Source organism: Mobula hypostoma, chromosome 6 (assembly GCF_963921235.1).
Source record: "Mobula hypostoma chromosome 6, sMobHyp1.1, whole genome shotgun sequence".
Classification (NCBI taxonomy): Eukaryota; Metazoa; Chordata; class Chondrichthyes; order Myliobatiformes; family Myliobatidae; genus Mobula; species Mobula hypostoma.
In genome coordinates, this window is record NC_086102.1 from 98,357,971 (window position 1) to 98,374,296 (window position 16,326).

Here is a 16,326-nt window from a genome sequence, read left to right on the forward strand (position 1 = left end):
GGAAGTTATTTTCCAAATCGAAGGCAGTTTCTGTTAACTGTTTTTTCTAATTCAATTGTAATGTTTTCTATGTCGACTGTAATGAGTTGCATATCTGGGAGAGGGAGACAGATTACTTTTTTTATTTGTACCTTTTACCTTGGCAGGTGGAGTTCAGAATTGTTTCTATGCATTTCTTGGGGCTTGCATCAATTAATATCGACTCATTTCTGGGCTTTGTAGGTTGGGTGGGTTTTTTACTTTTTTAATTTCTATTTTTTATTCCCATTATGGAATTCCAGAGCATATACAATTTATTATTACTGTGTTTATTATCGCCAGTTCAAATTTCTTTATCCTGACATGTGTTTAACTGCTTTCTTTAGATATAAAGTTTCATGATGTTAGTTAAACAGTTAAATGTTTTAAGTTGGAATGTCCGTGGTTGAAATCATCCTATTAAGCGTAAGAAAACACTTAAAATTATTAATCGATTCCAACCTGATATAATTTTTGTACAAGAGACACATGTCAGGTTATGTGATAACAATCGATTTTTTAAATTTTGGAAGGATCCTCTGATTCATGCAAACTCTCAAAGTAAGATTAGGGGTGTTTCCATTTTTATTGATTCCAATATTCCTTTTAATCAGGAGGATATTATATCTGATATCAATGGTAGATTTTTGATTGTTAAAGGAACTATTAAAATTTAAAAAATGGTTTTGGTTAATATATATGGACCAAATACTGATGATCCTTCATTTTTAAAAAATATTTTTGCTCTATTACCTGATTTAAATGAATATATGCTATTAATTGGTGGAGATTTTAATATTTGCTTAAATCCCCTGTTAGATAAATCATCATCTAGACATCAACTCCCTAATTGTTCTGCATCACTTATTAATTCCTCTTTAATTGATTATGGCTTAATCGAAGTTTGGAGACATATGCATCCTACGGATAGAGAATATTCCTTTTTTCACATGTTCATAATAAATATTCGAGAATCGACTATTTTATAGCCGACCCTCGACTTCTACTTAATGTTCAGAAATGTGAATATGATGCAATTGTTATTTCTGATCATGCTCCTTTAAATTTAGTATTTGATTTGAAAGATATTGTTTCAACAAGACCACCTTGGCATTTTCCAGAACATTTGTTACAAAGTTCAGATTTTGTTGAGTTTATTGAAACTCAGATAGAAGAGTTTTTTCTCTTTAACAATACAGGAAACATCTCAATGTTAGTAATTTGGGATACCTTAAAAGCTTATTTATGTGGTCAGATTATTTCTTATTTAGCTAAGTTGAAGAAACAGACTAAAATAGAATTAGATGAAATTGCTAAACAAATTAAAGAATTAGATAATCTCAACGCAATCTTTCCAAACGTTGAATTATTTAAAAGAAGAGTGGAACTACAATCACAGTAGAATTTATTATTAACTTATCATATTGAAGGATATTTGCTTAAATTAAAAACGCAAACAACAGGAATTCTGCAGATGCTGGAAATTCAAGCAACACACACAAAAGTTGCTGATGAACGCAGCAGGCCAGGCAGCATCTCTAGGAAGAGGTGCAGTCGATGTTTCAGGCCAAGACCCTTCGTCAGTTACTTATTTTTATACACACATTCTTTCTCTCACTCTTCTTTTTCTCCCTCTATCCCTCTGAATATACCTCTTGCCCATTCTCTGGGTCCCCCCCCTTGTCTTTCTTCCCGGACCTCCTGTCCCATGATCCTCTCGTATCCCTTTTGCCTATCACCTGTCCAGCTCTTGGCTCCATCCCTCCCCCTCCTGTCTTCTCCTATCATTTTGGATCTCCCCCTCCCCCTCCAACTTTCAAATCCCTTACTCACTCTTCCTTCGAAGAAGGAGTCTGAGAGTCTGAGTGGGAGTGCCGAGAAAGAGATTTTTGAAATTTTCGTTATTTTTTTTCTCCAACGGCTTTCTGAGAGGCGGGACTGCGCAGGCGTGTGACGTCGGGCAGTGCAGCGCGGCAGATTTAAAAGGGCAGACATCTTGCTTCGGGTTTGATTCGAAGAAGGAGTCTGAGAGTCCGAGTGGGAGTGCCGAGAAAGAGATTTTTGAAATTTTCGTTATTTTTTTTCTCCAACGGCTTTCTGAGAGGCGGGACTGCGCAGGCGTGTGACGTCGGGCAGTGCAGCGCGGCAGATTTAAAAGGGCAGACATCCTGCTTCGGGTTTGATTCGAAGAAGGAGTCTGAGAGTCTGAGTGGGAGTGCCGAGAAAGAGATTTTTGAAATTTTCGTTATTTTTTTTCTCCAACGGCTTTCTGAGAGGCGGGACTGCGCAGGTGTGTGACGTTGGGCAGTGCAGCACGGCAGATTTAAAAGGAACAAAGCCTCATAGAGCGGGCAGCGTAGTTTGCGGGCGGCGGAGTGAGCCGGGAGCAGAGTGAAGACTTAAGGGCTTCGGCTCACCGGGCTGAGGCGGAAGCGGGCGAGGCGAGGAAGGTTTGACATTCATTTTCTGTTGCTATTTGAGGAGAGGGGCATTATGACTGTGAGGGCAGTTTGCTGTTCTCGGTGTCGGATGTGGGAGGCCCTGGAGTCTCCAAGCCTCCCGGACGTCTACATCTGCGCCAAGTGCATCGAGATGCAGCTCCTAAGGGACCGCGTTACGGAACTGGAGCTGCAGCTCGATGACCTTCGTCTGGTCAGGGAGAGCGAGGAGGTGATAGAGAGGAGTGGAAGGCAGGTGGTCACGCCGGGGCCACGGGAGGCAGACAAGTGGGTCACGGTTAGGAGGGGGAAGGGGAAAAGGCAGGTGATGGGGAGTACCCCGGTGGCTGTGCCCCTTAACAACAGGTACTCCTGTTTGAGTACTGTTGGGGGGGACAGCTTACCCGGGGGAAGCGACAGTGGCCGTGCCTCCGGCACAGAGTCTGGCCCTGTAGCTCAGAAGGGTAGGGCAAGGAAGAGGAGGGCAGTTGTGATAGGGGACTCGATAGTAAGGGGGTCAGATAGGCGATTCTGTGGACGCAGTCCAGAGACCTGGATGGTAGTTTGCCTCCCTGGTGCCAGGGTCCGGGATATTTCTGATCGTGTCCAAGATATCCTGAAGTGGGAGGGTGAGGAGCCAGAGGTCGTGGTACATATAGGTACCAATGACATAGGTAGGAAAAGGGATGAGGTCCTGAAAGGAGAATATAGGGAGTTAGGAAGGGAGTTGAGAAAAAGGACCGCAAAGGTAGTAATCTCGGGATTACTGCCTGTGCCACGCGACAGTGAGAGTAGGAATGCGATGAGGTGGAGGATAAATGCGTGGCTGAGGGATTGGAGCAGGGGGCAGGGATTCAAGTTTTTGGATCATTGGGACCTCTTTTGGCGCAGGCGTGACCTGTACAAAAAGGACGGGTTACACTTGAATCCTAGGGGGACCAATATCCTGGCAGGGAGATTAGCGGGGGCTACTGAGGTGACTTTAAACTAGAATGGTTGGGGGGGTGGGAATCAAATTAAAGAGGCTAGGCGTGAGGAGGTTAGTTCACAACAGAGGGATGGGAACCAGTGCAGAGAGACAGAGGGGTGTAAAGTGAGCATAGAAGCAAAAAGTACAAAGGAGAAAAGTAAAAGTGGCAGGCCGACAAATCCAGGGCAAGCATTAAAAAGGGCCACTTTTCAACATAATTGTACAAGGGCTAAGAGAGTTGTAAAAGAGCGCCTGAAGGCTTTATGTGTCAATGCAAGGCGCATTCGTAATAAGGTGGATGAATTGAAAGTGCAGATTGTTATTAATGATTATGATATAGTTGGGATCACAGAGACATGGCTCCAGGGTGACCAGGGATGGGAGCTCAACGTTCAGGGATATTCAATATTCAGGAGGGATAGACATGAAGGAAGGGGAGGTGGGGTGGCGTTGCTGGTTAAAGAAGAGATTAACGCAATAGAAAGGAAGGACATAAGCCGGGAAGATGTGGAATCGATATGGGTAGAGCTGCATAACACTAAGGGGCAGAAGACGCTGGTGGGAGTTGTGTACAGGCCACCTAACAGTAGTAGTGAGGTCGGAGATGGTATTAAACAGGAAATTAGAAATGTGTGCAATAAAGGAACAGCAGTTATAATGGGTGACTTCAATCTACATGTAGACTGGGTGAACCAAATTGGTAAAGGTGCTGAGGAAGAGGATTTCTTGGAATGTATGCGGGATGGTTTTTTGAACCAACATGTCGAGGAACCAACCAGAGAGCAGGCTATTCTGGACTGGGTTTTGAGCAATGAGGAAGGGTTAATTAGCGATCTTGTCGTGAGAGGCCCCTTGGGTAAGAGTGACCATAATATGGTGGAATTCTTCATTAATATGGAGAGTGACATAGCTAATTCAGAAACAAAGGTTCTGAACTTAAAAGGGGTAACTTTGAAGGTATGAGACGTGAATTAGCTAAGATAGACTGGCAAATGACACTTAAAGGATTGACGGTGGATATGCAATGGCAAGCATTTATAGGTTGCATGGATGAACTACAACAATTGTTCATCCCAGTTTGGCAAAAGAATAAATCAAGGAAGGTAGTGCACCCATGGCTGACAAGAGAAATTAGGGATAGTATCAATTCCAAAGAAGTAGCATACAAATTAGCCAGAGAAAGTGGCTCACCTGAGGATTGGGAGAAATTCAGAGTTCAGCAGAGGAGGACAAAGGGCTTAATTAGGAAGGGGAAAAAAGATTATGAGAGAAAACTGGCAGAGAACATAAAAACGGACTGTAAAAGCTTTTATAGATATGTAAAAAGGAAAAGACTGGTAAAGACAAATGTAGGTCCCCTGCAGACAGAAACAGATGAATTGATTATGGGGAGCAAGGACATGGCAGACCAATTGAATAATTACTTTGGTTCTGTCTTCACTAAGGAGGACATAAATAATCTTCCAGAAATAGTAAGGGACAGAAGGTCCAGTGAGATGGAGGAACTGAGTGAAATACATGTTAGTAGGGAAGTGGTGTTAGGTGAATTGAAGGGATTGAAGGCAGATAAATCCCCAGGGCCAGATGGTCTGCATCCTAGAGTGCTTAAGGAAGTAGCCCAAGAAATAGTGGATGCATTAGTGATAATTTTTCAAAACTCGTTAGATTCTGGACTAGTTCCTGAGGATTGGAGGGTGGCTAATGTAACCCCAATTTTTAAAAAAGGAGGGAGAGAGAAACCGGGGAATTATAGACCGGTTAGCCTAACTTCGGTGGTGGGGAAACTGCTGGAGTCAGTTATCAAGGATGTGATAACAGCACATTTGGAAAGCGGAGAAATGATTGGACAAAGTCAGCATGGATTTGTGAAAGGAAAATCATGTCTGACGAATCTCATAGAATTTTTTCAGGATGTAACTAGTAGAGTGGATAGGGGAGAACCAGTGGATGTGGTATATTTGGATTTTCAAAAGGCTTTTGACAAGGTCCCACACAGGAGATTAGTGTGCAAACTTAAAGCACACGGTATTGGGGGTAAGGTATTGGTGTGGGTGGAGAATTGGTTAGCAGACAGGAAGCAAAGAGTGGGAATAAACGGGACCTTTTCAGAATGGCAGGCGGTGACTAGTGGGGTACCGCAAGGCTCAGTGCTGGGACCCCAGTTGTTTACAATATATATTAATGACTTGGATGAGGGAATTAAATGCAGCATCTCCAAGTTTGCGGATGACACGAAGCTGGGCAGCAGTGTTAGCTGTGAGGAGGATGCTAAGAGGATGCAGGGTGACTTGGATAGGTTGGGTGAGTGGGCAAACTCATGGCAGATGCAATTTAATGTGGATAAATGTGAAGTTATCCACTTTGGTGGCAAAAATAGGAAAACAGATTATTATCTGAATGGTGGCCGATTAGGAAAAGGGGAGGTGCAACGAGACCAGGGTGTCATTATACACCAGTCATTGAAAGTGGGCATGCAGGTACAGCAGGCGGTGAAAAAGGCGAATGGTATGCTGGCATTTATAGCGAGAGGATTCGAGTACAGGAGCAGGGAGGTACTACTGCAGTTGTACAAGGCCTTGGTGAGACCACACCTGGAGTATTGTGTGCAGTTTTGGTCCCCTAATCTGAGGAAAGACATCTTTGCCATAGAGGGAGTACAAAGAAGGTTCACCAGATTGATTCCTGGGATGGCAGGTCTTTCATATGAAGAAAGACTGGATGAACTGGGCTTGTACTCGTTGGAATTTAGAAGATTGAGGGGGGATCTGATTGAAACGTATAAGATCCTAAAGGGATTGGACAGGCTAGATGCAGGAAGATTGTTCCCGATGTTGGGGAAGTCCAGAACGAGGGGTCACAGTTTGAGGATAGAGGGGAAGCCTTTTAGGACCGAGATTAGGAAAAACTTCTTCACACAGAGAGTGGTGAATCTGTGGAATTCTCTGCCACAGCAAACTGTTGAGGCCAGTTCATTGGCTATGTTTAAGAGGGAGTTAGATATGGCCCTTGTGGCTACAGGGGTCAGGGAGTATGGAGGGAAGGCTGGGGCGGGGTTCTGAGTTGGATGATCAGCCATGATCATAATAAATGGCGGTGCAGGCTCGAAGGGCCGAATGGCATACTCCTGCACCTATTTTCTATGTTTCTATGTCTATGTTTCAGTTAGTCCTGACGAAGGGTCTCGGCCTGAAACGTCCACTGCACCTCTTCCTAGAGATGCTGCCTGGCCTGCTGCGTTCACCAGCAACTTTTGTGTGTGTTGCTTAAATTAAAGGCAGTTTTATATTTTTGGGGATAAAAATAATAGGCTATTAGCTTCCCAATTAAGGGCTGCTAAAGCTAAAAGACAAATTTTAAAGATTCGTAAAGATAATGGAGATATAGTAAGTAATTATGATGATATTAATAATATCTTTCAGGATTTTTATTCAGATCTCTATAAATCTCAGTTTCCAGCAGATCCCTCTGAAATGAAAGCTTTTTTATGTCAGATTAAATTTCCTCAAATCACTGCTGAAGATCAACAGACCCTTGATGCTCCAATTGTTGAGCAGGAAATTCAGAAAGCTATATGGTCAATGCAATCAGGTAAAGCTCCTGGACTCGATGGTTATTCGGTAGGATTTTACAAAAAATTTGAAAAATTACTTTCTCCGTATCTTTTGGAAATATTTCATGAATCTTTTGAGAAAGGCAATTTACCTTCTTTTTATGAAACTTCTGTTTCTTTAATCCTTAAGAAAGATAAAGATCCTACTCAATGCTCATCTTATAGACCTATTTCGCTATTAAATGTGGATGTTAAAATTCTTTCCAAGATAATGGCTAACCGTTTGGAAAACATTTCATCTAAAATTATCTCTAAGAATTAAACAGCTTCATTCGAGGCCGTTACTCTTTTTCTAATGTTCGGAGATTAATGAATATTATATATTCACCATTATCCAAAACACCCCAATGTGTTATTTCTCTGGATGCAGAAAAGGCATTTGACAGAGTTGAATGGACTTATTTGTTTAATGTATTAGAGAGATTTGGCTTTGGTAATAATTTTAATAAGTGGATTCAAATGATCTATAAGAACCCTATCGCTACCGTTATTACTAATAATCTTAGGTCTTCCTTTCTTTTTACCTTCATGAGGTACTCGACAAGGGTGTCCATTAAGTCCTTTATTATTTAATCTTGCATTGGAGCCTTTGGCTATAACAATTCGCAAAGCTAAAAATATCCATGGTATTACATAAGGTTTCTCTTTATGCAGATGATCTTTTGGTTTATATCTCGAATCCTGAAGAATCTATTCCTAACCTTTTGGAATTATTGAATGATTTTGGAAAATTTTCAGGATATAAACTTAATCTAAATAAAAGTGAATTGTTCCCTTTAAATGTTCCTGTTTTTATATATAAGGACATTCCATTTAGAATTGTGAATTCTTTTAAATTTTTGGGAATTATCATTACAAAAAAAATAAAGATCTTTATAAAGCTAATATAGTTCCTTTATTGGACTCTATGAAACAATTATTTTCTAGATGGAATCCTCTTACATTTTCTTTAATAGGTCGTATTCATGCCGTGAAAATGATGATCTTACCTTGATTTTTATATATTTTTCAAAATATACTTATCTTTCAAGCTAAAAATTTTTTTGATCAAATTGATTCTACTATTTCGTCCTTTATTTGGAAGAATAAAAAACCAGGAGTTAATAAGTTTCATTTACAAAAACCTAAAAAAGGTGGACTCGCACTACCTAATTTAAGATTGTATTATTGGGCTGTTAATATTCGACAATTATGTTTTTGGTTATATTGGCTCTATAAGAACCAAAAACCAGCTTGGATTGATTCAGAATTCAAAGCTATTAATCAATTTTATTTAACTTCATTATTAGGAGCTTCATTACCTTTACAACTTGCTAAAATTTCCAACTTAAATTTTTACCCTGTTATTAAACAGTCCTTATGGATTTGGTTTCAGTTTCGCAACTTTTTCTAACTTCAAACAATTTAAATTGTCTAGTCCTGTATTTCGAAATTTGCTATTTAAACCTTAAATTACTGATCCCATTTTTCTTTTATGGAGAAATGAGGGGATTTGTTCCTTTGCAGATTTATTTAGTGAGGGTCGACTGATGTCTTTTGAAGAGCTAATTACTAAGTATTCTCTCTCTCACACACATTTCTTGCAATATTTACAGGTCAGACATTTTTTACAGAAATATGTTTCTACGTTTCCAAATATGCAAGAATCTGATTTGTTGGACACTATTTTGAATATGAATCCTTTAGTGAGAGGTTCCATTGGTAGAATTTATAATTTATTTTTACTACAAAAAGATAACCTCTCACTAAAGATTAAACAAGACTGGGAGAGAGAACTTAATATGACTTTTGTTAATGAAGACTGGTCGCGAGTTTTGAAAATGGTTAATTCTTCTTCGATATGTGCCAATCATTGTCTAATTCAGTTTAAAATTGTTCACCACTATTATTTAACAAAGGAGAGGCTATCCAAAATATTTCCTAATTTAGACAATTACTGTGATAGGTGCAAAAATGAAGTAGCTACTTTGTCACATATGTTCTGGTCATGTCCCTCGTTGAAACCTTTTTGGAAATCTTTATTTTCTACAATTTCTAAAGCTTTGAAAATTAATTTACAACCTAATACACTGACTGTTCTATTTGGAATAGTTCCACATCATATTCAGGGTATTTCATTTTCAAACCAACATGTAATTGCATTTGTTACATTGTTGGCAGGAAGAGCTATTTTATTGAAGTGGAAAGATACCTCTGCTCCTACACTAACTCAATGGTTTTCCCAAGTAATGTTATGTCTTAGTTTGGAAAAAATTAGAAGAGCTTTTGATCCCCGATTTGATTTTGAGAGAAGGTGGGGCTCTGTTGTTAAATATTATCATCTAATTTGAAACAATTTACATGGTTTCCTTCCAATTTTATGTTATATGAATGTGATTTGATGGTTGTTGTCTTCTTTTTCTTTTGTGTATATATACATATATATAAATGATTGTAAGATGTATCGCACTGGGAGTTGGTTCCTAATGGGTTTTTTCCCCTTTTTTTTTGTTTTATAGTTAGTGGGGTTTTTTTAGTTAGCTGGGGTTCCCTTTTTTCCTTCTTTTTCTTTTATAATTTTTTTTTTCATTAGCATATATATGTTCTTTTTTCTTCAGCTTTATTAATTATGTATATACTAATTGGTTGAATCTCTGTATTTTATAGCTGTAGAAGATTATATTAATAAAAAGATTTTAAAATGAAAATGATTTGCCAGGCAATATTTTCCCTGAAGGAAACCATACTGACTTTGGCCTATGTTATCATGGGCCTCTGAGTACCTTGAGACTTCACTCTTAACAATTGACTCCAACATCTTCCCAACCATAGGTCAGGCTAACCAGCCAATAACCTCCGTTCCTCTGTCTCCCTCCCTTCTTGAAGAGTGGAGTGACATTTGCAGTTCTCCAGTCCTCTGGAACCATTCCAGAATTTAGAGATTCTTGAAAGATGATTACCAATGCCTCCACAATCTCTTCAATTACCTCTTTCAGAACCCTGAGTGCAGTCCATCTGGTTCAGGTGACTTATCTACCTTCAGATCTTTCAGCTTCCCAAGCCCTTTTTTCCCAGTAATAGCAATTGCATTCACTTCATACAATTGCTTGTTTATCAATGTATAGAAGGAGGTGAGTCGATTTTATTGTTTGTTAATGTTTTGCAAAACTGTACAGTTTAATGAGAATTCTTAACACTCCATAAGGCCATGCAGCCTTTTGTAATACCACGTAACTCCATATGCAACAATAGCTGAATTCCAGGAAGGACATGAAGCCTGAACTACTGATGTTATCCATGTAATTAAAAGCCATTAATAGTGTTAACACTTTGGATAAATTGTATAACCTGCCTTATTACTTGGCATACAAATTTCTTGAATATCCTACACTTCACTTAATTAACATTCCGATGACTTAGTTCTTTGCAAATTTATCAAACAAATTACTTAAAGAGCATACAAAAACATTGAGTTTTAATACTTGTAACCATTAAAACAGACTAGTGATAACATCTCCTCCTTGCTGACGATCAACACTGGTGCACTTCTGGTGTGTGTGCTTAGCCCATTGCTCTACTCCTTCTATAGCCATGACTGTGTGGCTAGGCATAGCTCAAATACCATCTATAATTTTTCTGATGATACAACCAATGTTGGAAGAATCTCAAACGGAGATGAGAGGACGTACAGGAGCAAGATATGCCAACTAGTGGAGTGGTGTCGCAGCAACAACCTGCCACTCAACGTCAGTAAGACAAAAGAGCAGTTTTTGGATTTCAGTAAGGGTAAGATGAGGGAACACAAACCAGTCCTCATAGAGGGGTCAAAAGTGGAGAGAGTGAGCAATTTAAAGTTCCTAGGTGGTAAGATCTCTGAGGGTCTAATCTGGCCCCAACACGTTGATGTAGCTGTAAAGAAGGCAAGATAGTAGCTATATTTCATTAGGAGTTTGAAGAGATTTGATTTGTCAACAAAAGCACTCGAAAACTTCTATAGGTGTACTATGGAGAGCATTCTGATAGGCTGCATCACTGTCTGGTATGGGGTGGGTGTTGGGGTGGGGCCCACTGCACAGGATCTTTCGAAGGTACAGAAAGTTGTAAAATTAGTCAGTTCCATCCTGGGTGCTCGGCTCTGTAGTACATATGACATCTTCAAGGAGCGGTGCTTCAGGAAGGCGATCCCCATTATTAAGGACCCCCTCCCCCATCACCCAGGACATGCCCTCTTCTCAATGTTACTGTCAGGAAGGAGGTACAGAAGCCTGAAGGCACACACTCAGCAATTAAGGAACAGCTTCTTCCCCTCTGCAATCCGATTCCTAAATGGACATTGAACCCATGAACACTACCTCACTTTTTCATATATATTCATTGTTTTTGCACAATTTTTAAACTATTCAATATACACATATATATTTACTGTAATTGATTTACTGATTTATTTTATATATTTTTTCCTTTCTATATTATCATGTACTGCATTCAGCTGCTGCTGCTAAGTTAACAAATTGCATGACACACACCACTGATAATATAACTGATTCTGATTTCAATATAATTGGTTTATTTTGTATTTTATTTTACAGATTTAAATACATTATTCTGAGAAGGGTCCATAGACTTCTCTAGACTGACAAAGGGATCCATGGCATAAAAAAAGGTTAAAAACCTCTGATTTAGAGGGACATGGGTCAAACTCAAGCAAATGGGACAACCAGATGAACAACTTGACTGGCAGAGGTGAGTTGTGAAGATGGTACCAAAGATCTGTACAGATTGCAATTACCCTGCACTTACCTGTACAGATAAATTGCAAGCAAGAACATTATATACTCACTCAAAAGATGTTTCAGCCCCTGGGTTAACAGAGGTTTACAGATAGTCATTTGGTTTCTCCATATAAATCTGTTAATTTGCTCAAAACCATGCCGAGGAAACATTATATTTAGTTTAACAACAAACTAGGAAAACTGTTGATTAAGTTGATCGCATTATTATCAAATTTGAGGCCTCCAACAGGCTGAAAGGTTTACCATTTAACGCTGATACTGGTGTTCTTTCGAAAGTCCAAAGGGCAACACTGAAGTGTGAGTGTGGACCCAGGATGACTGATCAGTGAGGCAGACCCTCATGCAATGGAAACTTACACTTTGCCTTCCCAACAGCAAAAGCAAGAAATGTTTCCATAGAAAAAGGAGATGGCAAAGAAGGATGAAACATTCTGCAATTTCATTGAATTCACTTTTGGAGATAATTCCTACTCTGTGTTTTTGAATAAACACAGGCTTGATTCAGGGACAGCCACAATAAATGGCCCAGTCACTAAACTGGCTCGATGATAGGCACCAACACACTACTGCTACAATGAAGTAGTGGTGTGTGGTATTAGTAATAGCAAAAGATTGTCAAAGGTGGCATTAACAATTCCATGGATGTACAGATACAGTGACCCAGGCGCAATCGTGACCTCCAGTATTGTCATTCCATGACAGAAGAAGTGGTAGAGATGAATAAAATTACAATATCTAAAAGACATTAGGACAGATACATGGATAGGAAAGGCTTAGAGGGATGTGGGCCAAATGCCAGCAAATAGGACTAGCTCAGGAAGCTTGGGTAGCATAGTCGAGTTGGGTCACAAGGCCTGTCTCCATGCTTTATAACTTAAATCACGTCCAACCAAAGCTCACCAGCTCACTGCTGAGGCAACAAGGTTTATAGGAGTGCCGTGTCTCTGACAAGATATTAAATTAAGACCCCTCAGAGAAAGAAGAAAATTGCATATTTCCTACTTCCCAGAAGTTCAGTCAAGTCTGGATGACAAATTTAAGTGGAGCACCAACACAGAGGCTGTGGACAAGAAGGGCCAGACTCACCTCCACTTCCTGAGGAGACTGAGGTCATTTTGAGAATGCAGGCCTCTCCTTCACGTTCTACCAATCTGTTGTTGCCAATACAACCTTCTATGCAGTAGTGTGCTGGGGCAATGGCATCAACACGGGTGATGCCAACAGGCTCGATAAACTGATTAGAAAGGCTTGGTCTGTTATAGGAGTCAAACTGGTCACACTGGAGGCTGTGGTAGAACAAAGGACCCTATGGAAAATCCTCGTAATCCTGGACAATGTTTCTCACCCTCTGCATGCCATCTTGTCTGAACAGGGCAGCACTTTTAGTAACAGACTAGGACAACTGCACTGCTCCAAAGAGCACTATATGAGGTCATTCTTACCCTCAGCCATTAGGCTCTATAATAAGTCAACCTATACCCAGGGAAGTGATGATCCCCTCCTGTTCGGGGTAACTTTTTAAAAATTTCTTTCTTAGTTATTTCCTAATATTTATACCTGTGCATTTGTAATGCTACTGTGACGCTGTAATTTCCTTTGGGATCAATAAAGTGTTTATTAGGTTATCAAGCACTGCTGAGCGTAGCAGCTTATATCTCTAATTCTGCTGTCAACATCACCAGATTAACATTTTTTGGCCTGATGACGCATTTCAGAAGCAAGTTCTTTTTTATTCCTTAAAATGAATCAGCTTTGAAGTTAAAGAAGAAAAAGGAGAGAAACCATCAAACATGATCTAAACACGAGGAATTCTGCAGATGCTGGAAATTCAAGCGTCACACATCAAAGTTGCTGGTGAACGCAGCAGGCCAGGCAGCATCTCTAGGAAGAGGTACAGTTGACGCTTCGGGCTGAGACCCTTCGTCAGGACTAATTGAAAGAAGAGCTAGTAAGAGATTTGAAAGTGGGAGGGGGAGGGGGAGATCCAAAATGATAGGAGAAGACAGGAGGGGGAGGGATGGAGCCAAGAGCTGGACAGGTGATTGGCAAAGGGGATATGAGAGGATCATGGGACAGGAGGCCCAGGGAGAAGGAAATGGGGGGGGGGAACCCAGAGGATGGGCAAGGGGTATAGTCAGAGGGACAGAGGGAGAAAAAGGGTGTATATAAATAAATAATGGATGGGGTACGAGGGGGAGGTGGGGCATTAGTGAAATTTGATAAGTCAATATTCATGCCATCAGGCCGGAGGCTACCCAGACGGTGTTGTTCCTCCAACCGGAGTGTGGCTTCATCTTTACAGTAGAGGAGGCCGTGGATACACATATCAGAATGGGAATGGGATGTGGAATTAAAATGTGTGGCCACTGGGAGATCCTGCTTTCTCTGGCGGACAGAGCATAGGTGTTCAGCAAAACGATCTCCCAGTCTGCGCCGGGTCTCGCCAATATATAGAAGGCCACATTGGGAGCACCAGACGCAGTATATCACCCCAGCCGACTCACAGGTGAAGTGTCGCCTCACCTGGAAGGACTGTCTGGGGCCCTGAATGGTGGTAAGGGAGGAAGCGTAAGGGCATGTGTAGCACTTGTTCCGCTTACAAGGATAAGTGCCAGGAGGGAGATCAGTGGGGAGGGATGGGGGGGACGAATGGACAAGGGAGTCGCAAAGGGAGCGATCCCTGCGGAAAGCAGAGGGGGGGAGAGGGAAAGATGTGCTTAGTGATGGGATCCCGCTGGAGGTGGCGGAAGTTACGGAGAATAATATGTTAGACCCGGAGGCTGGTGGGGTGGTAGGTGAGGACCAGGGGAACCCTATTCCTAGTGGGGTGGCGGGAGGATGGAGTGAGAACAGATGTGCGTGAAATGGGGGAGATGCGTTTGAGAGCAGAGTTGATGGTGGAGGAAGGGAAGCCCCTTTCTTTAAAAAAGGAGGACATCTCCCTTGTCCTGGAATGAAAAGCCTCATCCTGAGAGCAGATGCAGTGGAGACGGAGGAATTGCGAGAAGGGGATGGCATTTTTGCAAGAGACAGAGTGAGAAGAGGAATAGTCCAGGTAGCTGTGAGAGTCAGTAGGCTTATAGTAGACATCAGTAGATAAGCTGTCTCCAGAGATAGAGACAGAAAGATCTAGAAAGGGGAGGGAGGTGTCGGAAATGGACCAGGTAAACTTGAGGGCAGGGTGAAAGTTGGAGGCAAAGTTAATGAAATCAATGAGCTCAGCATGCGTGCAGGAAGCAGCACCAATGCAGTCGTCGATGCAGCGAAGGAAAAGTGGGGGACAGATACCAGAATAGGCTTGGAACATAGATTGTTCCACAAAGCCAACAAAGAGGCAGACATAGCTCGGACCCATGAAGGTGCCCATAAGCTACACCTTTAGTTTGGAGGAAGTGGGAGGAGCTAAAGGAGAAATTATTAAGAGTAAGGACTAATTCTGCTAGACGGAGCAGAGTGGTGGTAGATGGGAACTGATTAGGTCTGGACTTAAGTTCATTTTAGTTATTGTCAGCTCTATTAAACATTCCTTGTTTGAAGCAATAAAATGTAATTTTAGGGATAATCCCATTACACTTGATATTCAGATATGATGGCAAGTCATCGCTAGTTTTAGAGTCAGACCCTTCGGCACAGTGTGACCATGAGACCGTCAATTGCCCGATTAATCAACACTTGTTCCACAGGCTATTGTGCCTTAGTGTTTCAAGTGTTCCTTAAATGTTGCAGGACATCTGAACCCACCACCTTCTTAGGCAGTGTGTTCCAGATTGCATCTGCCCTCTGAATGAAAAACATTCTTTCTCAGATCCTCTTTAAACCTCTTACTCTGCATCTTAAACCTAAGCCATCTAGTATTAGACACGTCTGTCATTAGCCGAGATGAATTAATTACCTCTGTGACTTCAGTAACCAGTGCCCCAATTCCAGTGTAGTACAAGGGAAGGAGAAAGAGTGGCAATGAGTACAGGATGAGCAGAGCCATCAAGGCCAGGATGAAATTGTGCCATACACCTGCCAAAAGAGAGTGGAACAATTAATACTGTTTGAATTTGCAGTCCAAAAATGAAGACAGTTTTAAATACATTCTTAACTCTTCTCAATCAAAATATTTGGAAGGTATGGTTTACCTGCACAAAATACTCGTAATTGTTGGAGTGGGGAAATCAACTGCAAATGGTTTGTGTAGAGGTCAACAAATGCCCCAGGATAGACAACAAAAATAAACATTCCAAAGCCGTTAAATCTCACTTGCTCCCTGCACACAGTAAAAAAAAATTTCAATTCAATACCAGACTAATTGCTGCTTGACAAGCATTGAAATCAATTTCTAGCAAACTATACTGCACTAAGAATGGCTGAGGTCTTGCGATATGGACAGAAAAAAGCTTAGTCCACTGAATACACAGCTTCGGTGTTTTGCATCAATTAACTTTCCAGGTACCATTGGTTGTAATTGTCTCTAAAGCATTCCAATGGATAGAAGTCCAAGTAAAGAAAATAAATCCAAGACCACTTTCA

At 40.9% G+C, this 16,326-nt stretch overlaps 1 protein-coding gene across 5 annotated transcripts in view; it reads right to left on the reverse strand.

The window, feature by feature from the left end:
• mbtps2 (membrane-bound transcription factor peptidase, site 2) overlaps window positions 1-16,326 on the reverse strand; it is a 78,664-nt gene that overhangs the window by 37,649 nt on the left and 24,689 nt on the right. For all 5 annotated transcript variants that reach the window (XM_063051307.1, XM_063051310.1, XM_063051308.1 and 2 more), the window contains 2 exons: window positions 15,936-16,063; window positions 15,701-15,819 (listed from right to left, as the gene is read on the reverse strand). In XM_063051307.1, coding sequence (XP_062907377.1) covers window positions 15,701-15,819; window positions 15,936-16,063 — 247 coding nt within the window. The remainder of the gene's footprint in view (window positions 1-15,700; window positions 15,820-15,935; window positions 16,064-16,326) is intronic.